This window comes from Haliotis rufescens, unplaced genomic scaffold, assembly GCF_023055435.1.
Source record: "Haliotis rufescens isolate VD_foot unplaced genomic scaffold, xgHalRufe1.0.p SCAF_61, whole genome shotgun sequence".
Classification (NCBI taxonomy): Eukaryota; Metazoa; Mollusca; class Gastropoda; order Lepetellida; family Haliotidae; genus Haliotis; species Haliotis rufescens.
This window is the reverse complement of record NW_025964346.1, coordinates 973,243-1,001,153: the sequence shown is the minus strand read 5'-3', so window position 1 is coordinate 1,001,153 and position 27,911 is coordinate 973,243. Positions and strand designations below refer to the sequence as shown.

The following is a 27,911-nucleotide window of genomic DNA, read 5'->3' as shown; positions in this document are numbered from 1 at the left end:
GACGAGTGGTGACGAATGCACAAAACCCATTCGTGACCAACTTGTGTTATTCCGGTACAAGCCGGTAACGGAAAGGGGCGAGTGGTGACGAATGCACAAAACCAACAGACTGGTCGAAGCGCTCGTACAATACACATGAACGCTGCAGGGGTTGTATGTTTTGTTTGTTTGTTGTTTAACGCCGCATTCAGCAATATTCCAGCTATATGAAGGTGGTCTGTAAATAATCGAGTTTGGACCAGATAATCCAGTGATTGATATTATGAGCATCGATCCCCGCAACTGACATGCATCAACCAAGTAAACGAGCCTGACCACCCGATCCCGTTAGTCACCTCTCACGACAAGCATGGTCGCCTTTTACGGCAAGCATGGGTTGCTGAAGCCCTATTCTACCCCGGATCTTCACGGGTACACGGGTACATGGGTTTAAATGCCGTTGTACAACATGTGACTATCGAGCTCCAAAATTTCATATTTGTATCTATGATTTTAAATTAAATATATCGACTTTATTAGGTACAACAAATTTACTAAAAACCTACCTGTGCGTTTCTATTTTTTTGAAGAGTGTATACCTGAATCAAGAATTCACAGATCGCAGAGTTCTTACTTATTCATTAATGCTATCACATTTATAAGACTATACATGGTGACGGTATACTGGATCGTAAATTTGACATGCAACACACACAGTCATACTTACAAATTAATTTATCCCACCCTAAGACCTTAAAGTACACAGTATTTCTTGTATACATTTATCATTGTGATATCGTCACAGAGAATCTAAATGTCTTCATTTTCAAATTGTAAAATATAAATACAACAGGCTGATGTTTCTAAAATGTTGTTTGCGTTTAATCCTGTTTGTCAAGGGCCGTTAGTTGATGCTTGAATATTTTTTAACGGTCTGAAATGTGTTACAGTAGAATTACGCCCCTTTGGTAAATAGCGCATCACATGGCGGGCTGGTGTAAACAGGTTAATTTTCAGCTGGGAGAATCTCTTCCAGATTGCAGTTTTCCTGCCGCGTTCACGGTAATCAGCTCCTAAATTAATATAGTTCCAGTTTGAAAATTACACTGCTAGAATGTCCGAAGGCTATTTTGCGTGTGCTGGACTACGGATTGTCTTTGAAGGTGAACTAAGAAAAATCGGCAAATGACGAAATCAACGTTTTCTGCCTGAAAATATTTTGACCAAATTGGTGAAAGTAGAATGGTGTGAAGCAAGTACATTTGGGGTTTTAATTTAAGGTTCTTTATTTGACAGGTTAAAGCGTTCTGAAAGACGAAATCTCAATCAGAGTTTAACTTTAACGCGAATTTAAATGACGATGTAGGGACTTTGGAGACAGTCCGTGTTTTTCAGACAGACGGATCACACAGTCCATCAGTCACTGGCATTGAATGACATAATGCTGTAGTCAGGACATGAGTGACTTTGCTCTGTGGTCTGTTGGTGTGTTCAGTTACTATGTAGAGACGTTTTAATTAGTTGAGTCAAAGATGTGTTACAGTTGTGAAAGCCTAGTGATATGGAAAAGGTGCTTACCTTACAGCGTAAGCGTGATGATGGGGAGATCGAGATCGTTAGCTTCGGTTGGTTTGTCCGTTGTCTTTGCTGTCTCGTCTCAATCTGTCGATTGTCACCTGTCAGATTTGGCGGGTCAGTTGATCACGTGCCTCGATCACACCCGGAAACATACGAGTAACATCGGGTGACCAATCCGATGTAATCCAATGTACGAGTGTGGAAGCACCAATCACTACATTCCTCCCTCTTTTCTGGACTTGCCCCCCCTTGTGGTATCAGGAGGACATGGAGGATCTAACAGGTGACCTCGCCAAAACATGAGAAAATCCCTGCAGGGTTGGGCAGCAGTTTTAGTTTTGTGCTATCAACCGAGACGGTTCGCGTAACTCATGGTAAAGATTAGTCATACGTCTTAAATAAGAAAATCTCCCAATCAGAATGTTTGGTGGCAACTGAGTTGGTTCACGTAACTTAAAAGAAGACAAAGCTGCTATGAGAATCCTAGAATCTTGACCGGATCGGTGGACTCAGTTCCAGTCCTGACCAAGTCAGATTAGGGCAATGTTTCTATGAGAATCCTAGAATGTAGACCGGATCGGTGGACTCAGTTCCAGTCCTGATGTTAGTGAAATTGAGACATTGATGGTCTCTCCGTAATTACAGCATGTACAGTACAGTTGAGCGATTTGAATCAAACTTGTAGAGGTTGCTGGGACTCCCAGGGTTAAGATGTCATTTTGATGATTGAAACATGTGAATGATCCAGGTGTCTGATGACGAGGTGATGTTACTTCTGTTGCTGCAGGAATGAAGAGAAAGCAACCGGATGATGTCCGCTCCCCGGCGCCATGTGAGGAGGAGTGGCTCACCACTCGGAACAAACAAAAGGTAGACATTGTCTTGAATAGGGTCAGACATGACCACTAGTCTGTTCATCCACAACAATTGAAGATTTGGAAGGGCTGGTTGTTTGTTTCACAAAATATTCTTATGATACATGAACAATTAGTCTGGAGTGAGATATGGGGAACCCGGGTTAGAATTGGTCCTCAGCAACAACCTGTGCTGGTCGCTCCATGGACATTCCAGGTTTGTCTAGATGTGTCACTGGATTGACTGCTGCAGACATAACTAAAGACAGGATGCCGTGTTAGTGGTGGATGTGGCATAGAAACCCAACAAACACATTTACATTACTTAATCCCAACCTCAACGATGGCAATCACTGGATTGTGTGGTCCAAATTTGATAATTTAAGGCTGTCGTCATCTAGCTCAGCTGGAATACTGTGAGTGTGGCAGTAACAACAATCATCAAATTGGATTTTTTTAAAGTTCTTATTTTCTTTAATTGCAAGATATTGTAACATTTTTTAACATTACATTAAATGCTGAAACCTCTTCTTCAATAGTGGTCCTGTTATCAGTGAAATACTGATCATGGGTCATCGTGACCTCACAGTCGCTGACATGGTTGACGTTTGTCATCGTATTCCATGTTCATGACATCAATCACTGGATTGTCTGGTCCAGACTCGATTATTTACAGATCATCATATAGCTGGAATATTGCTGAGTGCGGCCTTAAACAACAAACAAACAAAGTGCACATGGTGTAGGGATTGGTCACTTGGTGGAGGCACTCTAGAGGTTTTATCAACTCAGTGTTTGATTCATCTCAGTGTTTGATTCACCTCAGTGTTTGATTCACCTCAGTGTTTGATTCACCTCAGTGTTTGATTCACCTCAGTGTTTGATTCATCTCAGTGTTTGATTTACCTCAGTGTTTGATTCACCTCAGTGTTTGATTCACCTCAGTGTTTAATTCACCTCAGTGTTTGATTCACCTCATTGTTGATTCACCTCGGTGTTTGATTCACCTCGGTGTTTGATTCACCTCAGTGTTTGATTCACCTCAGTGTTTGATTCACCTCATTGTTGATTCACCTCAGTGTTTGATTCATCTCAGTGTTTGATTCATCTCAGTGTTTGATTCACCTCAGTGTTTGATTCATCTCAGTGTTTCATTCATCTCAGTGTTTGATTCATCTCAGTGTTTCATTCACCTCAGTGTTTGATTCACCTCAGTGTTTGATTCATCTCAGTGTTTGATTCATCTCAGTGTTTGATTCATCTGTGTTTGATTCATCTCAGTGTTTGATTCATCTCAGTGTTTGATTCATCTGTGTTTGATTCATCTGTGTTTGATTCATCTCAGTGTTTGATTCACCTCAGTGTTTGATTCATCTCAGTGCTTGATTCACCTCAGTGTTTGATTCATCTCAGTGTTTGATTCATCTCAGTGTTTGATTCATCTGTGTTTGATTCACCTCAGTGTTTGATTCATCTCAGTGTTTGATTCACCTCAGTGTTTGATTCATCTCAGTGTTTGATTCACCTCAGTATTTGATTCACCTCAGTGTTTGATTCACCTCAGTGTTTGATTCACCTCAGTGTTTGATTCATCTCAGTGTTTGATTCACCTCAGTGTTTGATTCATCTCAGTGTTTGATTCACCTCAGTGTTTGATTCATCTCAGTGTTTGATTCACCTCAGTGTTTGATTCATCTCAGTGTTTGATTCATCTCTGTGTTTGATTCACCTCAGTGTTTGATTCATCTCAGTGTTTGATTCATCTCAGTGTTTGATTCACCTCAGTGTTTGATTCATCTCAGTGTTTGATTCACCTCAGTGTTTGATTCATCTCAGTGTTTGATTCACCTCAGTGTTTGATTCATCTCAGTGTTTGATTCACCTCGGTGTTTGATTCATCTCAGTGTTTGATTCATCTCAGTGTTTGATTCACCTCAGTGTTTGATTCACCTTAGTGTTTGATTCACCTCAGTGTTTGATTGACCTCAGTGTTTGATTCACCTCACCTCAGTGTTTGATTCACCTCAGTGTTTGATTCTCCTCAGTGTTTGATTCATCTCAGTGTTTGAGACACTAGGCAAGAATAATGTGAGCCAGTGAGTGAGTATTGTTTTACGCCACTGTCAGCAATATCCCAGCAATATCAAGGTGGGTGACACCAGAAATGAGCTTCACACATTGTACCCATGTGGGGAATTGAACCCGTGTCTTCGGCGTGAAGAGCAAACGCTTTCACCACCAGGCTACCCCACCACCCTAGCAAGAATAGAAAAATTACGACCAAGACATTATAACAAAACTATAACCAGCAAAATAATTATATTATTTTTAGGTTTTATTTAGTGTTTAGTATCAGCATCCGTTTAACATATTTTTAATGATTGATCCAGTTAATAATATTCTTACCAACCAGATTCAGTGTAACTGGGTTGCATTGCCTGAACCAGTTCTGTATTTATAGTAATGCTAGTTTCACCCAGAATGAACTGGAATATCCTTAAATGATGACTGGAATATTTGATAAATTTGCTTCCTTGTTGCAGATCAAGCCTGTGTCTCCCAAACCTAGGAGAAGACACTCAAGTGTGGTGAGAGGATTCCCGCGACAGTCCAAGTCATCGCTATGGCAGCTGACTCAGACCACACCCCCTCATCCGCTCCTCTTCACAGCAACAAAGCAAACAACAATACAGGGATTCTTCCCCACAAACAACAACAGTGGTAGGTGGGGGATGACTGAGGGAGATGCACCACAAACAACAACAGTGGTAGGTGGGGGACGACTGAGGGAGATGGATCACAAACAACAACAGTGGTAGGTGGGGGACGACTGAGGGAGATGCACCACAAACAACAACAGTGGTAGGTGGGGGACGACTGAGGGAGATGGACCACAAACAACAACAGTGGTAGGTGGGGGACGACTGAGGGAGATGCACCACAAACAACAACAGTGGTAGGTGGGGGACAACTGAGGGAGATGCACCACAAACAACAACAGTGGTAGGTGGGGGACGACTGAGGGAGATGGATCACAAACAACAACAGTGGTAGGTGGGGGACGACTGAGTGAGATGCACCACAAACAACAACAGTGGTAGGTGGGGGACGACTGAGGGAGATGCACCACAAACAACAACAGTGGTAGGTGGGGGATGACTGAGGGAGATGCACCACAAACAACAACAGTGGTAGGTGGGGGACGACTGAGTGAGATGCACCACAAACAACAACAGTGGTAGGTGGGGGACGACTGAGGGAGATGGACCACAAACAACAACAGTGGTAGGTGGGGGATGACTGAGGGAGATGGATCACAAACAACAACAGTGGTAGGTGGGGGATGACTGAGGGAGATGGACCACAAACAACAACAGTGGTAGGTGGGGGATGACTGAGTGAGATGGATCACAAACAACAACAGTGGTAGGTGGGGACGACTGAGGGAGATGCACCACAAACAACAACAGTGGTAGGTGGGGACTACTGAGGGAGATGGATCACAAACAACAACAGTGGTAGGTGAGGGATGACTGAGGGAGATGCACCACAAACAACAACAGTGGTAGGTGGGGAGGACTGAGGGAGATGCACCACAAACAACAACAGTGGTAGGTGGGGGACGACTGAGGGAGATGCACCACAAACAACAACAGTGGTAGGTGGGGGACGACTGAGGGAGATGGACCACAAACAACAACAGTGGTAGGTGGGGACTACTGAGGGAGATGGATCACAAACAACAACAGTGGTAGGTGAGGGATGACTGAGGGAGATGCACCACAAACAACAACAGTGGTAGGTGGGGGATGACTGAGTGAGGTGGATCACAAACAACAACAGTGGTAGGTGGGGGACGACTGAGGGAGATGCACCACAAACAACAACAGTGGTAGGTGGGGGACGACTGAGGGAGATGGATCACAAACAACAACAGTGGTAGGTGGGGGACGACTGAGGGAGATGCATCACAAACAACAACAGTGGTAGGTGGGGACTACTGAGGGAGATGGATCACAAACAACAACAGTGGTAGGTGGGGACTACTGAGGGAGATGGATCACAAACAACAACAGTGGTAGGTGGGGGACGACTGAGGGAGATGCACCACAAACAACAACAGTGGTAGGTGGGGGACGACTGAGGGAGATGCACCACAAACAACAACAGTGGTAGGTGGGGACTACTGAGGGAGATGGATCACAAACAACAACAGTGGTAGGTGGGGGATGACTGAGGGAGATGGATCACAAACAACAACAGTGGTAGGTGGGGATGACTGAGGGAGATGCACCACAAACAACAACAGTGGTAGGTGGGGGACGACTGAGGGAGATGGATCACAAACAACAACAGTGGTAGGTGGGGGATGACTGAGGGAGATGGATCACAAACAACAACAGTGGTAGGTGGGGACGACTGAGGGAGATGCACCACAAACAACAGTGGTAGGTGGGGGACGACTGAGGGAGATGGATCACAAACAACAACAGTGGTAGGTGGGGATGACTGAGGGAGATGGACCACAAACAACAACAGTGGGGACGACTGAGGGAGATGGACCACAAACAACAACAGTGGTAGGTGGGGGACGACTGAGGGAGATGCACCACAAACAACAACAGTGGTAGGTGGGGGACGACTGAGGGAGATGGATCACAAACAACAGTGGTAGGTGGGGGACGACTGAGGGAGATGGATCACAAACAACAGTGGTAGGTGGGGGATGACTGAGGGAGATGGATCACAAACAACAACAGTGGTAGGTGGGGGACGACTGAGGGAGATGCACCACAAACAACAGTGGTAGGTGGGGACTACTGAGGGAGATGGATCACAAACAACAACAGTGGTAGGTGGGGGACGACTGAGGGAGATGCACCACAAACAACAACAGTGGTAGGTGGGGACTACTGAGGGAGATGGATCACAAACAACAACAGTGGTAGGTGGGGGATGACTGAGGGAGATGCATCACAAACAACAACAGTGGTAGGTGGGGGACGACTGAGGGAGATGCACCACAAACAACAACAGTGGTAGGTGGGGACTACTGAGGGAGATGGATCACAAACAACAACAGTGGTAGGTGGGGGATGACTGAGGGAGATGGATCACAAACAACAGTGGTAGGTGGGGGATGACTGAGGGAGATGGATCACAAACAACAACAGTGGTAGGTGGGGGACGACTCAGGGAGATGCACCACAAACAACAGTGGTAGGTGGGGACGACTGAGGGAGATGGATCACAAACAACAACAGTGGTAGGTGGGGGACGACTGAGGGAGATGCACCACAAACAACAACAGTGGTAGGTGGGGACTACTGAGGGAGATGGATCACAAACAACAACAGTGGTAGGTGGGGGATGACTGAGGGAGATGCATCACAAACAACAACAGTGGTAGGTGGGGGACGACTGAGGGAGATGCACCACAAACAACAACAGTGGTAGGTGGGGACGACTGAGGGAGATGGATCACAAACAACAACAGTGGTAGGTGGGGGACGACTGAGGGAGATGGATCACAAACAACAACAGTGGTAGGTGGGGGACGACTGAGGGAGATGGATCACAAACAACAACAGTGGTAGGTGGGGGACGACTGAGGGAGCTGGATCACAAACAACAACAGTGGTAGGTGGGGGACGACTGAGGGAGATGCACCACAAACAACAACAGTGGTAGGTGGGGGACGACTGAGGGAGATGCACCACAAACAACAACAGTGGTAGGTGGGGACGACTGACGGAGATGCACAACAAACAACAACAGTGGTAGGTGGGGACGACTGAGGGAAATGGATCACAAACAACAGTGGTAGGTGGGGGATGACTGAGGGAGATGGATCACAAACAACAACAGTGGTAGGTGGGGGACGACTGAGGGAGATGCACCACAAAAAACAGTGGTAGGTGGGGACGACTGAGGGAGATGGATCACAAACAACAACAGTGGTAGGTGGGGACTACTGAGGGAGATGGATCACAAACAACAACAGTGGTAGGTGGGGGATGACTGAGGGAGATGGATCACAAACAACAACAGTGGTAGGTGGGGGACGACTGAGGGAGATGCACCACAAACAACAACAGTGGTAGGTGGGGACTACTGAGGGAGATGGATCACAAACAACAACAGTGGTAGGTGGGGGATGACTGAGGGAGATGGATCACAAACAACAACAGTGGTAGGTGGGGGACGACTGAGGGAGATGGATCACAAACAACAACAGTGGTAGGTGGGGGATGACTGAGGGAGATGCACAACAAACAACAACAGTGGTAGGTGGGGACGACTGAGGGAGATGGATCACAAACAACAACAGTGGTAGGTGGGGGACGACTGAGGGAGATGCACCACAAACAACAACAGTGGTAGGTGGGGACGACTGAGGGAGATGCACAACAAACAACAACAGTGGTAGGTGGGGACGACTGAGGGAAATGCACCACAAACAACAACAGTGGTAGGTGGGGACGACTGAGGGAGATGCACCACAAACAACAACAGTGGTAGGTGGGGACGACTGAGGGAGATGCACAACAAACAACAACAGTGGTAGGTGGGGACGACTGAGGGAGATGCACCACAAACAACAACAGTGGTAGGTGGGGGACGACTGAGGGAGATGGATCACAAACAACAACAGTGGTAGGTGGGGGACGACTGAGGGAGATGCACCACAAACAACAACAGTGGTAGGTGGGGGACGACTGAGGGAGATGCATCACAAACAACAACAGTGGTAGGTGGGGACTACTGAGGGAAATGCACCACAAACAACAACAGTGGTAGGTGGGGACGACTGAGGGAGATGCACAACAAACAACAACAGTGGTAGGTGGGGACGACTGAGGGAGATGCACCACAAACAACAACAGTGGTAGGTGGGGGACGACTGAGGGAGATGGACCACAAACAACAACAGTGGTAGGTGGGGGATGACTGAGGGAGATGGATCACAAACAACAACAGTGGTAGGTGGGGGATGACTGAGGGAGATGGACCACAAACAACAACAGTGGTAGGTGGGGGATGACTGAGTGAGATGGATCACAAACAACAACAGTGGTAGGTGGGGACGACTGAGGGAGATGCACCACAAACAACAACAGTGGTAGGTGGGGACTACTGAGGGAGATGGATCACAAACAACAACAGTGGTAGGTGAGGGATGACTGAGGGAGATGCACCACAAACAACAACAGTGGTAGGTGGGGGATGACTGAGTGAGGTGAATCACAAACAACAACAGTGGTAGGTGGGGGACGACTGAGGGAGATGCACCACAAACAACAACAGTGGTAGGTGGGGGACGACTGAGGGAGATGGATCACAAACAACAACAGTGGTAGGTGAGGGATGACTGAGGGAGATGGATCACAAACAACAACAGTGGTAGGTGGGGGACGACTGAGGGAGATGCACCACAAACAACAACAGTGGTAGGTGGGGGACGACTGAGGGAGATGGATCACAAACAACAACAGTGGTAGGTGGGGGACGACTGAGGGAGATGCACCACAAACAACAACAGTGGTAGGTGGGGAGGACTGAGGGAGATGCACCACAAACAACAACAGTGGTAGGTGGGGGACGACTGAGGGAGATGCACCACAAACAACAACAGTGGTAGGTGGGGGACGACTGAGGGAGATGGACCACAAACAACAACAGTGGTAGGTGGGGACTACTGAGGGAGATGGATCACAAACAACAACAGTGGTAGGTGAGGGATGACTGAGGGAGATGCACCACAAACAACAACAGTGGTAGGTGGGGGACGACTGAGGGAGATGCACCACAAACAACAACAGTGGTAGGTGGGGGACGACTGAGGGAGATGGATCACAAACAACAACAGTGGTAGGTGGGGGACGACTGAGGGAGATGCATCACAAACAACAACAGTGGTAGGTGGGGACTACTGAGGGAGATGCATCACAAACAACAACAGTGGTAGGTGGGGACTACTGAGGGAGATGGATCACAAACAACAACAGTGGTAGGTGGGGGACGACTGAGGGAGATGCACCACAAACAACAACAGTGGTAGGTGGGGGACGACTGAGGGAGATGCACCACAAACAACAACAGTGGTAGGTGGGGGACGACTGAGGGAGCTGGATCACAAACAACAACAGTGGTAGGTGGGGGACGACTGAGGGAGATGCATCACAAACAACAACAGTGGTAGGTGGGGACTACTGAGGGAGATGGATCACAAACAACAACAGTGGTAGGTGGGGACTACTGAGGGAGATGGATCACAAACAACAACAGTGGTAGGTGGGGGACGACTGAGGGAGATGCACCACAAACAACAACAGTGGTAGGTGGGGGACGACTGAGGGAGATGCACCACAAACAACAACAGTGGTAGGTGGGGACTACTGAGGGAGATGGATCACAAACAACAACAGTGGTAGGTGGGGGATGACTGAGGGAGATGGATCACAAACAACAACAGTGGTAGGTGGGGATGACTGAGGGAGATGCACCACAAACAACAACAGTGGTAGGTGGGGGACGACTGAGGGAGATGGATCACAAACAACAACAGTGGTAGGTGGGGGATGACTGAGGGAGATGGATCACAAACAACAACAGTGGTAGGTGGGGACGACTGAGGGAGATGCACCACAAACAACAGTGGTAGGTGGGGGACGACTGAGGGAGATGGATCACAAACAACAACAGTGGTAGGTGGGGATGACTGAGGGAGATGGACCACAAACAACAACAGTGGGGACGACTGAGGGAGATGGACCACAAACAACAACAGTGGTAGGTGGGGGACGACTGAGGGAGATGCACCACAAACAACAACAGTGGTAGGTGGGGGACGACTGAGGGAGATGGATCACAAACAACAGTGGTAGGTGGGGGACGACTGAGGGAGATGGATCACAAACAACAGTGGTAGGTGGGGGATGACTGAGGGAGATGGATCACAAACAACAACAGTGGTAGGTGGGGGACGACTGAGGGAGATGCACCACAAACAACAGTGGTAGGTGGGGACTACTGAGGGAGATGGATCACAAACAACAACAGTGGTAGGTGGGGGACGACTGAGGGAGATGCACCACAAACAACAACAGTGGTAGGTGGGGACTACTGAGGGAGATGGATCACAAACAACAACAGTGGTAGGTGGGGGATGACTGAGGGAGATGCATCACAAACAACAACAGTGGTAGGTGGGGGACGACTGAGGGAGATGCACCACAAACAACAACAGTGGTAGGTGGGGACTACTGAGGGAGATGGATCACAAACAACAACAGTGGTAGGTGGGGGATGACTGAGGGAGATGGATCACAAACAACAGTGGTAGGTGGGGGATGACTGAGGGAGATGGATCACAAACAACAACAGTGGTAGGTGGGGGACGACTCAGGGAGATGCACCACAAACAACAGTGGTAGGTGGGGACGACTGAGGGAGATGGATCACAAACAACAACAGTGGTAGGTGGGGGACGACTGAGGGAGATGCACCACAAACAACAACAGTGGTAGGTGGGGACTACTGAGGGAGATGGATCACAAACAACAACAGTGGTAGGTGGGGGATGACTGAGGGAGATGCATCACAAACAACAACAGTGGTAGGTGGGGGACGACTGAGGGAGATGCACCACAAACAACAACAGTGGTAGGTGGGGACGACTGAGGGAGATGGATCACAAACAACAACAGTGGTAGGTGGGGGACGACTGAGGGAGATGGATCACAAACAACAACAGTGGTAGGTGGGGGACGACTGAGGGAGATGGATCACAAACAACAACAGTGGTAGGTGGGGGACGACTGAGGGAGCTGGATCACAAACAACAACAGTGGTAGGTGGGGGACGACTGAGGGAGATGCACCACAAACAACAACAGTGGTAGGTGGGGGACGACTGAGGGAGATGCACCACAAACAACAACAGTGGTAGGTGGGGACGACTGACGGAGATGCACAACAAACAACAACAGTGGTAGGTGGGGACGACTGAGGGAAATGGATCACAAACAACAGTGGTAGGTGGGGGATGACTGAGGGAGATGGATCACAAACAACAACAGTGGTAGGTGGGGGACGACTGAGGGAGATGCACCACAAAAAACAGTGGTAGGTGGGGACGACTGAGGGAGATGGATCACAAACAACAACAGTGGTAGGTGGGGACTACTGAGGGAGATGGATCACAAACAACAACAGTGGTAGGTGGGGGATGACTGAGGGAGATGGATCACAAACAACAACAGTGGTAGGTGGGGGACGACTGAGGGAGATGCACCACAAACAACAACAGTGGTAGGTGGGGACTACTGAGGGAGATGGATCACAAACAACAACAGTGGTAGGTGGGGGATGACTGAGGGAGATGGATCACAAACAACAACAGTGGTAGGTGGGGGACGACTGAGGGAGATGGATCACAAACAACAACAGTGGTAGGTGGGGGATGACTGAGGGAGATGCACAACAAACAACAACAGTGGTAGGTGGGGACGACTGAGGGAGATGGATCACAAACAACAACAGTGGTAGGTGGGGGACGACTGAGGGAGATGCACCACAAACAACAACAGTGGTAGGTGGGGACGACTGAGGGAGATGCACAACAAACAACAACAGTGGTAGGTGGGGACGACTGAGGGAAATGCACCACAAACAACAACAGTGGTAGGTGGGGACGACTGAGGGAGATGCACCACAAACAACAACAGTGGTAGGTGGGGACGACTGAGGGAGATGCACAACAAACAACAACAGTGGTAGGTGGGGACGACTGAGGGAGATGCACCACAAACAACAACAGTGGTAGGTGGGGGACGACTGAGGGAGATGGATCACAAACAACAACAGTGGTAGGTGGGGGACGACTGAGGGAGATGCACCACAAACAACAACAGTGGTAGGTGGGGGACGACTGAGGGAGATGCATCACAAACAACAACAGTGGTAGGTGGGGACTACTGAGGGAAATGCACCACAAACAACAACAGTGGTAGGTGGGGACGACTGAGGGAGATGCACAACAAACAACAACAGTGGTAGGTGGGGACGACTGAGGGAGATGCACCACAAACAACAACAGTGGTAGGTGGGGGACGACTGAGGGAGATGGACCACAAACAACAACAGTGGTAGGTGGGGGATGACTGAGGGAGATGGATCACAAACAACAACAGTGGTAGGTGGGGGATGACTGAGGGAGATGGACCACAAACAACAACAGTGGTAGGTGGGGGATGACTGAGTGAGATGGATCACAAACAACAACAGTGGTAGGTGGGGACGACTGAGGGAGATGCACCACAAACAACAACAGTGGTAGGTGGGGACTACTGAGGGAGATGGATCACAAACAACAACAGTGGTAGGTGAGGGATGACTGAGGGAGATGCACCACAAACAACAACAGTGGTAGGTGGGGGATGACTGAGTGAGGTGAATCACAAACAACAACAGTGGTAGGTGGGGGACGACTGAGGGAGATGCACCACAAACAACAACAGTGGTAGGTGGGGGACGACTGAGGGAGATGGATCACAAACAACAACAGTGGTAGGTGAGGGATGACTGAGGGAGATGGATCACAAACAACAACAGTGGTAGGTGGGGGACGACTGAGGGAGATGCACCACAAACAACAACAGTGGTAGGTGGGGGACGACTGAGGGAGATGGATCACAAACAACAACAGTGGTAGGTGGGGGACGACTGAGGGAGATGCACCACAAACAACAACAGTGGTAGGTGGGGAGGACTGAGGGAGATGCACCACAAACAACAACAGTGGTAGGTGGGGGACGACTGAGGGAGATGCACCACAAACAACAACAGTGGTAGGTGGGGGACGACTGAGGGAGATGGACCACAAACAACAACAGTGGTAGGTGGGGACTACTGAGGGAGATGGATCACAAACAACAACAGTGGTAGGTGAGGGATGACTGAGGGAGATGCACCACAAACAACAACAGTGGTAGGTGGGGGATGACTGAGTGAGGTGGATCACAAACAACAACAGTGGTAGGTGGGGGACGACTGAGGGAGATGCACCACAAACAACAACAGTGGTAGGTGGGGGACGACTGAGGGAGATGGATCACAAACAACAACAGTGGTAGGTGGGGGACGACTGAGGGAGATGCATCACAAACAACAACAGTGGTAGGTGGGGACTACTGAGGGAGATGGATCACAAACAACAACAGTGGTAGGTGGGGACTACTGAGGGAGATGGATCACAAACAACAACAGTGGTAGGTGGGGGACGACTGAGGGAGATGCACCACAAACAACAACAGTGGTAGGTGGGGGACGACTGAGGGAGATGCACCACAAACAACAACAGTGGTAGGTGGGGACTACTGAGGGAGATGGATCACAAACAACAACAGTGGTAGGTGGGGGATGACTGAGGGAGATGGATCACAAACAACAACAGTGGTAGGTGGGGATGACTGAGGGAGATGCACCACAAACAACAACAGTGGTAGGTGGGGGACGACTGAGGGAGATGGATCACAAACAACAACAGTGGTAGGTGGGGGATGACTGAGGGAGATGGATCACAAACAACAACAGTGGTAGGTGGGGACGACTGAGGGAGATGCACCACAAACAACAGTGGTAGGTGGGGGACGACTGAGGGAGATGGATCACAAACAACAACAGTGGTAGGTGGGGATGACTGAGGGAGATGGACCACAAACAACAACAGTGGGGACGACTGAGGGAGATGGACCACAAACAACAACAGTGGTAGGTGGGGGACGACTGAGGGAGATGCACCACAAACAACAACAGTGGTAGGTGGGGGACGACTGAGGGAGATGGATCACAAACAACAGTGGTAGGTGGGGGACGACTGAGGGAGATGGATCACAAACAACAGTGGTAGGTGGGGGATGACTGAGGGAGATGGATCACAAACAACAACAGTGGTAGGTGGGGGACGACTGAGGGAGATGCACCACAAACAACAGTGGTAGGTGGGGACGACTGAGGGAGATGGATCACAAACAACAACAGTGGTAGGTGGGGGACGACTGAGGGAGATGCACCACAAACAACAACAGTGGTAGGTGGGGACTACTGAGGGAGATGGATCACAAACAACAACAGTGGTAGGTGGGGGATGACTGAGGGAGATGCATCACAAACAACAACAGTGGTAGGTGGGGGACGACTGAGGGAGATGCACCACAAACAACAACAGTGGTAGGTGGGGACTACTGAGGGAGATGGATCACAAACAACAACAGTGGTAGGTGGGGGATGACTGAGGGAGATGGATCACAAACAACAGTGGTAGGTGGGGGATGACTGAGGGAGATGGATCACAAACAACAACAGTGGTAGGTGGGGGACGACTCAGGGAGATGCACCACAAACAACAGTGGTAGGTGGGGACGACTGAGGGAGATGGATCACAAACAACAACAGTGGTAGGTGGGGGACGACTGAGGGAGATGCACCACAAACAACAACAGTGGTAGGTGGGGACTACTGAGGGAGATGGATCACAAACAACAACAGTGGTAGGTGGGGGATGACTGAGGGAGATGCATCACAAACAACAACAGTGGTAGGTGGGGGACGACTGAGGGAGATGCACCACAAACAACAACAGTGGTAGGTGGGGACGACTGAGGGAGATGGATCACAAACAACAACAGTGGTAGGTGGGGGACGACTGAGGGAGATGGATCACAAACAACAACAGTGGTAGGTGGGGGACGACTGAGGGAGATGGATCACAAACAACAACAGTGGTAGGTGGGGGACGACTGAGGGAGCTGGATCACAAACAACAACAGTGGTAGGTGGGGGACGACTGAGGGAGATGCACCACAAACAACAACAGTGGTAGGTGGGGGACGACTGAGGGAGATGCACCACAAACAACAACAGTGGTAGGTGGGGACGACTGACGGAGATGCACAACAAACAACAACAGTGGTAGGTGGGGACGACTGAGGGAAATGGATCACAAACAACAGTGGTAGGTGGGGGATGACTGAGGGAGATGGATCACAAACAACAACAGTGGTAGGTGGGGGACGACTGAGGGAGATGCACCACAAAAAACAGTGGTAGGTGGGGACGACTGAGGGAGATGGATCACAAACAACAACAGTGGTAGGTGGGGACTACTGAGGGAGATGGATCACAAACAACAACAGTGGTAGGTGGGGGATGACTGAGGGAGATGGATCACAAACAACAACAGTGGTAGGTGGGGGACGACTGAGGGAGATGCACCACAAACAACAACAGTGGTAGGTGGGGACTACTGAGGGAGATGGATCACAAACAACAACAGTGGTAGGTGGGGGATGACTGAGGGAGATGGATCACAAACAACAACAGTGGTAGGTGGGGGACGACTGAGGGAGATGGATCACAAACAACAACAGTGGTAGGTGGGGGATGACTGAGGGAGATGCACAACAAACAACAACAGTGGTAGGTGGGGACGACTGAGGGAGATGGATCACAAACAACAACAGTGGTAGGTGGGGGACGACTGAGGGAGATGCACCACAAACAACAACAGTGGTAGGTGGGGACGACTGAGGGAGATGCACAACAAACAACAACAGTGGTAGGTGGGGACGACTGAGGGAAATGCACCACAAACAACAACAGTGGTAGGTGGGGACGACTGAGGGAGATGCACCACAAACAACAACAGTGGTAGGTGGGGACGACTGAGGGAGATGCACAACAAACAACAACAGTGGTAGGTGGGGACGACTGAGGGAGATGCACCACAAACAACAACAGTGGTAGGTGGGGGACGACTGAGGGAGATGGATCACAAACAACAACAGTGGTAGGTGGGGGACGACTGAGGGAGATGCACCACAAACAACAACAGTGGTAGGTGGGGGACGACTGAGGGAGATGCATCACAAACAACAACAGTGGTAGGTGGGGACTACTGAGGGAAATGCACCACAAACAACAACAGTGGTAGGTGGGGACGACTGAGGGAGATGCACAACAAACAACAACAGTGGTAGGTGGGGACGACTGAGGGAGATGCACCACAAACAACAACAGTGGTAGGTGGGAGACGACTGAGGGAGATGGATCACAAACAACAACAGTGGTAGGTGGGGGACGACTGAGGGAGATGCACCACAAACAACAACAGTGGTAGGTTTGGGATGACTGAGGGAGATGGATCACAAACAACAACAGTGGTAGGTGGGAGACGACTGAGGGAGATGGACCACAAACAACAACAGTGGTAGGTGGGGACGACTGAGGGAGATGCACCACAAACAACAACAGTGGTAGGTGGGGACGACTGAGGGAGATGCACCACAAACAACAACAGTGGTAGGTGGGGGATGACTGAGTGAGGTGGATCACAAACAACAACAGTGGTAGGTGGGGGACGACTGAGGGAGATGGATCACAAACAACAACAGTGGTAGGTGGGGGACGACTGAGGGAGATGCACCACAAACAACAACAGTGGTAGGTGGGGACGACTGAGGGAGATGGATCACAAACAACAACAGTGGTAGGTGGGGGACGACTGAGGGAGATGCACCACAAACAACAACAGTGGTAGGTGGGGACGACTGAGAGAGATGCACCACAAACAACAACAGTGGTAGGTGGGGGACGACAGAGGGAGATGCACCACAAACAACAGCCGTGGTAGGTGGGGACGACTGAGGGAGATGGATCACAAACAACAACAGTGGTAGCAGGGGGACGACTGAGGGAGATGCACCACAAACAACAACAGTGGTAGGTGGGGACGACTGAGAGAGATGCACCACAAACAACAACAGTGGTAGGTGGGGGACGACAGAGGGAGATGCACCTAAAAAAACAGCAGTGGTAGGTGGGGGACGACTGAGGGAGATGGATCACAAACAACAACAGTGGTAGGTGGGGGACGACTGAAGGAGATGCACCACAAACAACAGCAGTGGTAGGTGGGGATGACTGAGGGAGATGCACCACAAACAACAACAGTGGTAGGTGGGGGATGACTGAGGGAGATGGATCACAAACAACAACAGTGGTAGGTGGGGGACAACTGAGGGAGATGCACCACAAACAACAACAGTGGTAGGTGGGGACGACTGAGGGAGATGGATCACAAACAACAACAGTGGTAGGTGGGGGACGACTGAGGGAGATGGATCACAAACAACAACAGTGGTAGGTGGGGGACGACTGAAGGAGATGCACCACAAACAACAGCAGTGGTAGGTGGGGATGACTGAGGGAGATGCACCACAAACAACAACAGTGGTAGGTGGGGGATGACTGAGGGAGATGGATCACAAACAACAACAGTGGTAGGTGGGGGACAACTGAGGGAGATGCACCACAAACAACAACAGTGGTAGGTGGGGACGACTGAGGGAGATGGATCACAAACAACAACAGTGGTAGGTGGGGGACAACTGAGGGAGATGGATCACAAACAACAACAGTGGTAGGTGGGGAACGACTGAGGGAGATGCACCACAAACAACAACAGTGGTAGGTGGGGGACGACTGAGTGAGAAGCACCACAAACAACAACAGTGGTAGGTGGGGGACGACTGAGGGAGATGCATCACAAACAACAACAGTGGTAGGTGGGGGACGACTGAGGGAGATGGATCACAAACAACAACAGTGGTAGGTGGGGGACGACTGAGGGAGATGGATCACAAACAACAACAGTGGTAGGTGGGGGATGACTGAGGGAGATGGATCACAAACAACAACAGTGGTAGGTGGGGGACGACTGAGGGAGATGCACCACAAACAACAACAGTGGTAGGTGGGGGACGACTGAGGGAGATGGATCACAAACAACAACAGTGGTAGGTGGGGACGACTGAGGGAGATGGATCACAAACAACAACAGTGATAGGTGGGGGACAACTGAGGGAGATGCACCACAAACAACAACAGTGGTAGGTGGGGGACGACTGAGTGAGGTGGATCACAAACAACAACAGTGGTAGGTGGGGGATGACTGAGGGAGATGCACCACAAACAACAACAGTGGTAGGTGGGGGATGACTGAGGGAGATGCACCACAAACAACAGTGGTAGGTGGGAGACGACTGAGGGAGATGCACAACAAACAACAACAGTGGTAGGTGGGGGACGACTGAGGGAGATGGATCACAAACAACAACAGTGGTAGGTATGGGACGACTGAGGGAGATGCACCACAAACAACAACAGTGGTAGGTGGGGGACGACTGAGTGAGGTGGATCACAAACAACAACAGTGGTAGGTGGGAGACGACTGAGGGAGATGCACCACAAACAACAACAGTGGTAGGTGGGGACTACTGAGGGAGATGGATCACAAACAACAACAGTGGTAGGTGGGGGGCGACTGAGGGAGATGGATCACAAACAACAACAGTGGTAGGTGGGGGACGACTGAGGGAGATGGACCACAAACAAGAACAGTGGTAGGTGGGGATGACTGAGGGAGATGCACCACAAACAACAACAGTGGTAGGTGGGGACGACTGAGAGAGATGCACCACAAACAACAACAGTGGTAGGTGGGGGACGACAGAGGGAGATGCACCTAAAAAAACAGCAGTGGTAGGTGGGGGACGACTGAAGGAGATGCACCACAAACAACAGCAGTGGTAGGTGGGGATGACTGAGGGAGATGCACCACAAACAACAACAGTGGTAGGTGGGGGATGACTGAGGGAGATGGATCACAAACAACAACAGTGGTAGGTGGGGGACAACTGAGGGAGATGCACCACAAACAACAACAGTGGTAGGTGGGGACGACTGAGGGAGATGGATCACAAACAACAACAGTGGTAGGTGGGGACTACTGAGGGAGATGGATCACAAACAACAACAGTGGTAGGTGGGGGACGACTGAGGGAGATGCACCACAAACAACAACAGTGATAGGTGGGGGACAACTGAGGGAGATGGATCACAAACAACAACAGTGGTAGGTGGGGGACAACTGAGGGAGATGGATCACAAACAACAACAGTGGTAGGTGGGGAACGACTGAGGGAGATGCACCACAAACAACAACAGTGGTAGGTGGGGGACGACTGAGTGAGAAGCACCACAAACAACAACAGTGGTAGGTGGGGGACGACTGAGGGAGATGCATCACAAACAACAACAGTGGTAGGTGGGGGACGACTGAGGGAGATGGATCACAAACAACAACAGTGGTAGGTGGGGGACGACTGAGGGAGATGGATCACAAACAACAACAGTGGTAGGTGGGGGATGACTGAGGGAGATGGATCACAAACAACAACAGTGGTAGGTGGGGGACGACTGAGGGAGATGCACCACAAACAACAACAGTGGTAGGTGGGGACGACTGAGGGAGATGGATCACAAACAACAACAGTGGTAGGTGGGGGACGACTGAGGGAGATGGATCACAAACAACAACAGTGGTAGGTGGGGACGACTGAGAGAGATGCACCACAAACAACAACAGTGGTAGGTGGGGGACGACAGAGGGAGATGCACCACAAACAACAGCCGTGGTAGGTGGGGACGACTGAGGGAGATGGATCACAAACAACAACAGTGGTAGGTGGGGGACGACTGAGGGAGATGCACCACAAACAACAACAGTGGTAGGTGGGGACGACTGAGAGAGATGCACCACAAACAACAACAGTGGTAGGTGGGGGACGACAGAGGGAGATGCACCTAAAAAAACAGCAGTGGTAGGTGGGGGACGACTGAAGGAGATGCACCACAAACAACAGCAGTGGTAGGTGGGGATGACTGAGGGAGATGCACCACAAACAACAACAGTGGTAGGTGGGGGATGACTGAGGGAGATGGATCACAAACAACAACAGTGGTAGGTGGGGGACAACTGAGGGAGATGCACCACAAACAACAACAGTGGTAGGTGGGGACGACTGAGGGAGATGGATCACAAACAACAACAGTGGTAGGTGGGGACTACTGAGGGAGATGGATCACAAACAACAACAGTGGTAGGTGGGGGACGACTGAGGGAGATGCACCACAAACAACAACAGTGATAGGTGGGGGACAACTGAGGGAGATGGATCACAAACAACAACAGTGGTAGGTGGGGGACAACTGAGGGAGATGGATCACAAACAACAACAGTGGTAGGTGGGGAACGACTGAGGGAGATGCACCACAAACAACAACAGTGGTGGGTGGGGGACGACTGAGTGAGAAGCACCACAAACAACAACAGTGGTAGGTGGGGGACGACTGAGGGAGATGCATCACAAACAACAACAGTGGTAGGTGGGGGACGACTGAGGGAGATGGATCACAAACAACAACAGTGGTAGGTGGGGGACGACTGAGGGAGATGGATCACAAACAACAACAGTGGTAGGTGGGGGATGACTGAGGGAGATGGATCACAAACAACAACAGTGGTAGGTGGGGGACGACTGAGGGAGATGCACCACAAACAACAACAGTGGTAGGTGGGGGACGACTGAGGGAGCTGGATCACAAACAACAACAGTGGTAGGTGGGGGACGACTGAGGGAGATGCACCACAAACAACAACAGTGGTAGGTGGGGGACGACTGAGGGAGATGGATCACAAACAACAACAGTGGTAGGTGGGGACGACTGAGGGAGATGCACCACAAACAACAACAGTGGTAGGTGGGGGACGACTGAGGGAGATGCACCACAAACAACAGTGGTAGGTGGGGGACGACTGAGGGAGATGGATCACAAACAACAGCAGTGGTAGGTGGGGGACGACTGAGGGAGATGGATCACAAACAACAACAGTGGTAGGTGGGGGCGACTGAGGGAGATGCACCACAAACAACAACAGTGGTAGGTGGGGGACGACTGAGGGAGATGGATCACAAACAACAACAGTGGTAGGTGGGGGACGACTGAGGGAGATGCACCACAAACAACAACAGTGGTAGGTGGGGGACGACTGAGGGAGATGGATCACAAACAACAACAGTGGTAGGTGGGGACGACTGAGGGAGATGCACCACAAACAACAACAGTGGTAGGTGGGGGACGACTGAGGGAGATGCACCACAAACAACAGTGGTAGGTGGGGGACGACTGAGGGAGATGGATCACAAACAACAGCAGTGGTAGGTGGGGGACGACTGAGGGAGATGGATCACAAACAACAACAGTGGTAGGTGGGGACGACTGAGGGAGATGGATCACAAACAACAACAGTGGTAGGTGGGGGACGACTGAGGGAGATGCACCACAAACAACAACAGTGGTAGGTGGGGACGACTGAGGGAGATGGATCACAAACAACAACAGTGGTAGGTGGGGACGACTGAGGGAGATGCACCACAAACAACAACAGTGGTAGGTTGGGGACAACTGAGGGAGATGCACCACAAACAACAACAGTGGTAGGTGGGGACGACTGAGGGAGATGGATCACAAACAACAACAGTGATAGGTGGGGGACAACTGAGGGAGATGCACCACAAACAACAACAGTGGTAGGTGGGGGACGACTGAGTGAGGTGGATCACAAACAACAACAGTGGTAGGTGGGGGATGACTGAGGGAGATGCACCACAAACAACAACAGTGGTAGGTGGGGGATGACTGAGGGAGATGCACCACAAACAACAGTGGTAGGTGGGAGACGACTGAGGGAGATGCACAACAAACAACAACAGTGGTAGGTGGGGGACGACTGAGGGAGATGGATCACAAACAACAACAGTGGTAGGTATGGGACGACTGAGGGAGATGCACCACAAACAACAACAGTGGTAGGTGGGGGACGACTGAGTGAGGTGGATCACAAACAACAACAGTGGTAGGTGGGAGACGACTGAGGGAGATGCACCACAAACAACAACAGTGGTAGGTGGGGACTACTGAGGGAGATGGATCACAAACAACAACAGTGGTAGGTGGGGGGCGACTGAGGGAGATGGATCACAAACAACAACAGTGGTAGGTGGGGGACGACTGAGGGAGATGGACCACAAACAAGAACAGTGGTAGGTGGGGATGACTGAGGGAGATGCACCACAAACAACAACAGTGGTAGGTGGGGGACGACTGAGGGAGATTCACCACAAACAACAACAGTGGTAGGTGGGGACGACTGAGGGAGATGGATCACAAACAACAACAGTGGTAGGTGGGGGATGACTGAGGGAGATGCACCACAAACAACAACAGTGGTAGGTGGGGGACGACTGAGGGAGATGGATCACAAACAACAACAGTGGTAGGTGGGGGACGACTGAGGGAGATGCACCACAAACAACAACAGTGGTAGGTGGGGGACGACTGAGGGAGATGCACCACAAACAACAACAGTGGTAGGTGGGGACGACTGAGGGAGATATATTGCGATACAAGATACAAACAGACCTATATTGTGATACATGATACAAACAGACCTATCTTGTGATACATGATGACACAAGATGTGTTCATATTTTACCTAGAGTGGACCAATTGTCTTTTCTCCTATTACAACTTTTTGACTAAATTGTACGGGTGGAGGAGAAAAAGCTCCAGATCAACTGAAGATGTCTGTATTATGAGTTTTGGAGGCCAAATTGGTTGGGGAAAACCCCTGATCTAGGAAATGTGAATTATTTCTGATGTATGGGGTAGCTGTTGGGACAGCATGGGGTGTTGTTCATGCTATTGACCACACGTTTGTCAGGCCCCGACTTGTACCAAGGTGTAGCTGGAATATGTCATTCGAAAAAGGTTTCAGAATACTTGTGGTTGGTGGGGCAATGGAAGATGTATATCTCTTCAACAGCTTCTTTTGTTTCAGATAAACAACCAAATAATGGATCAATCACTGAGACTCAAGCCAGTGAACCCTCCTCACCCGGCGGTGGAAGTATTCTGGACAGCCATATTGAATTTGACCCTTTGATCTCATCTACAAATGTCTGCATTTCGTCACATGACAAAAACACTTCAGATCAAAGTCACGGTTCCATAGCCCGAAAACAGGAGGCAAGGGAGGCTACTCTTGTAGGAATGTGTTATTCACATGAAGCTGTGCCTGTTAAGGTGGTAGACTGCCTGTCTGATATTGATTTTCCCCAGCGAAAGATTGCGGTGTCGGCCATTAGAAGCAGTGACTTATCAACTCCAGACATTCTGGGGAATCTGAGCTCAAACAGTTCCATCTTACCATCAGACGACCCTAGAGCATCCCGTGATGGAGAGAATGGACAGAAGGACCGAAATGAGTCGGAAGCTATTCACGCGACCTCCAAGACCATGTGTGGAGATGCTCTTTTCACAGAGGACGTGTCAGATTCTCTTCCATTAATTGTGAACCAAAATACAATGACTTTCAAACTCTGGGAATCTGAAAAACAAGAAGAAAAAAACGTATGCGAAGATGCTGTGAGTTTTGTGGATAACTCGTTAACTTTCACACAAACTAATCACAGTGACACGCACTTGTGGAAATCTAGGCCAAGGTTGTGTGTTGCTGACTCATTAGATACCGATTATGAAATGAGTCCCCTTCCTAAACACAAACATTGGGTAAGTGAGGATGTGTTGACAAAACACGACGCGGGGCCCTGTGATGAAATGTTTCAAAAGAGATTGAGAAGACAGCCCAGGGCCAAATCAGTCGCTGGGAGACTAGACGGGAATTTTATAGCTTGGTGCCTGGAGCCGGAAAACGAAGAATGCAAAACATCGCCTTCAGTATCCGTCCCCTCGGGAGATGATAGCGAGACTCAGGACGTGCGTTGTTTATTGGAACATGGGAGAAATGGCTTGAAGCCTACATCATTACAAGGCAGGTCGCGACAAAGTCTTAATGATCACTATCTAGCCACAAAACATACTGCCTTGAAGCAAGACTTGTCAGACTGTGCGAACTCTCTCGATCTGTCCCCTCCAGCGCCCTCTAGTGGCAAAGGGGCAACAGGTCCAGTTAGACCCCTTCGGCCTTTTTATATTTCGAAATCAGGACAGAATGACTCAGACACTGACAAGAGAGCACACGGAAACGACCTTTTCAGGGCCACTAGAGCACGTGCTTGTTGTGCTGGTTCTATAACAGGGTTACCTAGTGATTCACAGGCCAGATTGTGTAAGACCTCGAGGTCGTCACGACACCAGAGTAGGGAATCGGGGTCAGCCAGCGAGGATAAATATCACTTGAGGTCAGAGGGAATTTTGAAAGCACCTTTATCAAATAGCAGGACCTCTGGGTGCTATGAAGACTCCAACGTGTACATTGATGTTGAAGCCAGTGAGAGATGTGTTGCAGATGATGCCGACTCACTTGTGTTTACTCCATCACAGGGGCCAAACACTGGAGCTGATGAAGGGGATGACGACATTGATGCTGGCTTTTTCCTGGATTCGCAACTGATGTGATTTTTGTGTTTAAGACAAAATGTGGCATGATGCCACCTAAAACAAAACAAATAAAACTGGATGGTTTTGTCCATTTTGGGTTTGGACACTAGATGCCTGTGATACTTGTTAAGATTCCTTATTTTGCAGAATGAAAGACCAAAATATTTACATGATTATGTTATTGTTTGTTGTTGTCTTGTCAATTTTGTCTGCTGATCGTCTGCCAGGAGTAGGTTGTTGGAGCCCTGCTGGTGTTTACGATGCACTGACACTACCTTGCCCGCCCGTCCACTTAACTACCGAACTCACGCCATTAATACACTCACTCTCTTACCTGACTCACTTCACTCACTCATTCACCCACTCAGTTAACTCACTCATTCACTCTCTTAACTAACTCACTCTCTTGACGAAATCATCCACCCTCTTAACTCAATCACGCCATTAATACACTCACTCACTCACTCTCTTAACTGACTCACTCTCTTGACGAAATCATCCACCCGCTTAACTAACTCACTCACGCCGTTAACTCGCTTCACCCACTCATTCACCCACTTAGCTAACTCACTCATTAACTCTACCCACTATCAGTGAAGTCGGTAAAATAATCAAATCTGGACCAGACAATCCAGTGATGGATATCATTAGGTTTGGGATTAAGTAAAATAAATGTGTTTTTATTTTTTTATTAATGATGGATTTCATCAAGTTTCCACCATTACCATGGCAGCCTGTAAACAATCTGGACCAGACAAACCAGTGATTGATATTATGAACACCAACACAGTCAGGGTACGATGACACCCTATCAACCAAGTCACGTGACCACCAATCAGTTTACCCGCCACTTGCGACCATCATGGGCTGCTGGGACCTATTCAAACTAGGCACCAGCCAGCTGTTTAAAGACCCGTTAGACATCTCGGGGAAGGACAACAGACCCTCAAATCTCTGTCAGACATGCAGTGGGTGCGGAGCTATCGGGAATCCTGCCCCTTTGGACTTGTTGATTGTAAATCTCGGTGTGCAAGTGGTTGTGTATATCACCTCAAGTGCTGATGTCACACACAGAGATGCGTACATGTGAAGTGAGGCGATACCGATCACGTGATAGAGATGTCTGGGTTTTGTTCGTTTCCTCAGAGAAAAACTACCAGCTAGATTGTCTTGAAAAATAAATAAACTTGGTGTGAAATAATTTTGATGAATCTTATTGAGTGACGTTCTGTCCTAGAACATATCCTTGTGGTCAGCAGTCGATGGCGTGGTTGCTGCACGTGCGTGATGCGGTGTACTACTGATGGCGGACTGCCGCTCCACACCAGCTCCCTTCAACAGACACACGGAAGTACAGTTTGAAATTTGCAAGCATTAATACGTCAGGACCTGTCGTACATGTTGTCACGTGTCAGACGTTCACATTAAGGATGTCTGTTAGTAGGTGAGGTGAAATGCGGTCAATATTATTGCACTTATGCATGCGCGCGCGCGTGTGTGTACTGATCTGTAAGAGAAAGCGATACAGTTCTGTGTTAAGTTGTGGCCCCTAGATTGCCAGGATCCGATGTTTGTCATATCTTCATGAACGCAAAAGTAAGATGGTACTTGTTGTTACTCGGCATTTAAGGGCTAAAACGAGGACTGGTCGTCTCGGAGTCAGTACTGTGTCTCAAGTACTGTGTCTCAAGTACTGTGTCTCAAGTACTGTGTCTGAGAGGGGTAACCCGTGAAGATCTGGGATAGAATAGGTCTTCAGCAACCCATGCTTGCCGTAACAGGCGACTATACTTGTCGTAAGAGGCGACGAACGTGATCGGGACTTCAGACTCGCTGACTTGGTTGATGCATGTCATCGTATCCCAATTGAAGCACTATTGACACACGCGTGTACCTCTCAAGTATAGTTGAAGCACTATTGACACGCGTGTACCTCTCAAGTGTAGTTGAAGCACTATTGACACGCGTGTACCTCTCAAGTATAGTTGAAGCACTATTGACACGCGTGTACCTCTCAAGTATAGTTGAAGCACTATTGACACACGCTTGTACCTCTCAAGTATAGTTGAAGCACTATTGACACACGCGTGTACCTCTTTGCATTTTACCATGCTAGGATTATTGCAATGCTGAA

The 27,911-nt window shown here is 49.5% G+C and overlaps 1 protein-coding gene across 1 annotated transcript; it reads left to right on the top strand.

Annotated features, from left to right (window-relative positions):
* The first annotated feature begins 937 nt into the window (after positions 1-937).
* On the top strand, positions 938-25,958 carry LOC124114443. Its single transcript, XM_048386883.1, has 4 exons — positions 938-1,041; positions 2,345-2,427; positions 4,955-5,132; positions 24,216-25,958. The coding sequence occupies exons 2-4, from the start codon at positions 2,347-2,349 to the stop codon at positions 25,793-25,795; spliced, it is 1,839 nt and encodes a 612-aa protein (XP_048242840.1). The 5' UTR covers positions 938-1,041; positions 2,345-2,346; the 3' UTR covers positions 25,796-25,958.
* The last annotated feature ends 1,953 nt before the right edge of the window (positions 25,959-27,911 follow it).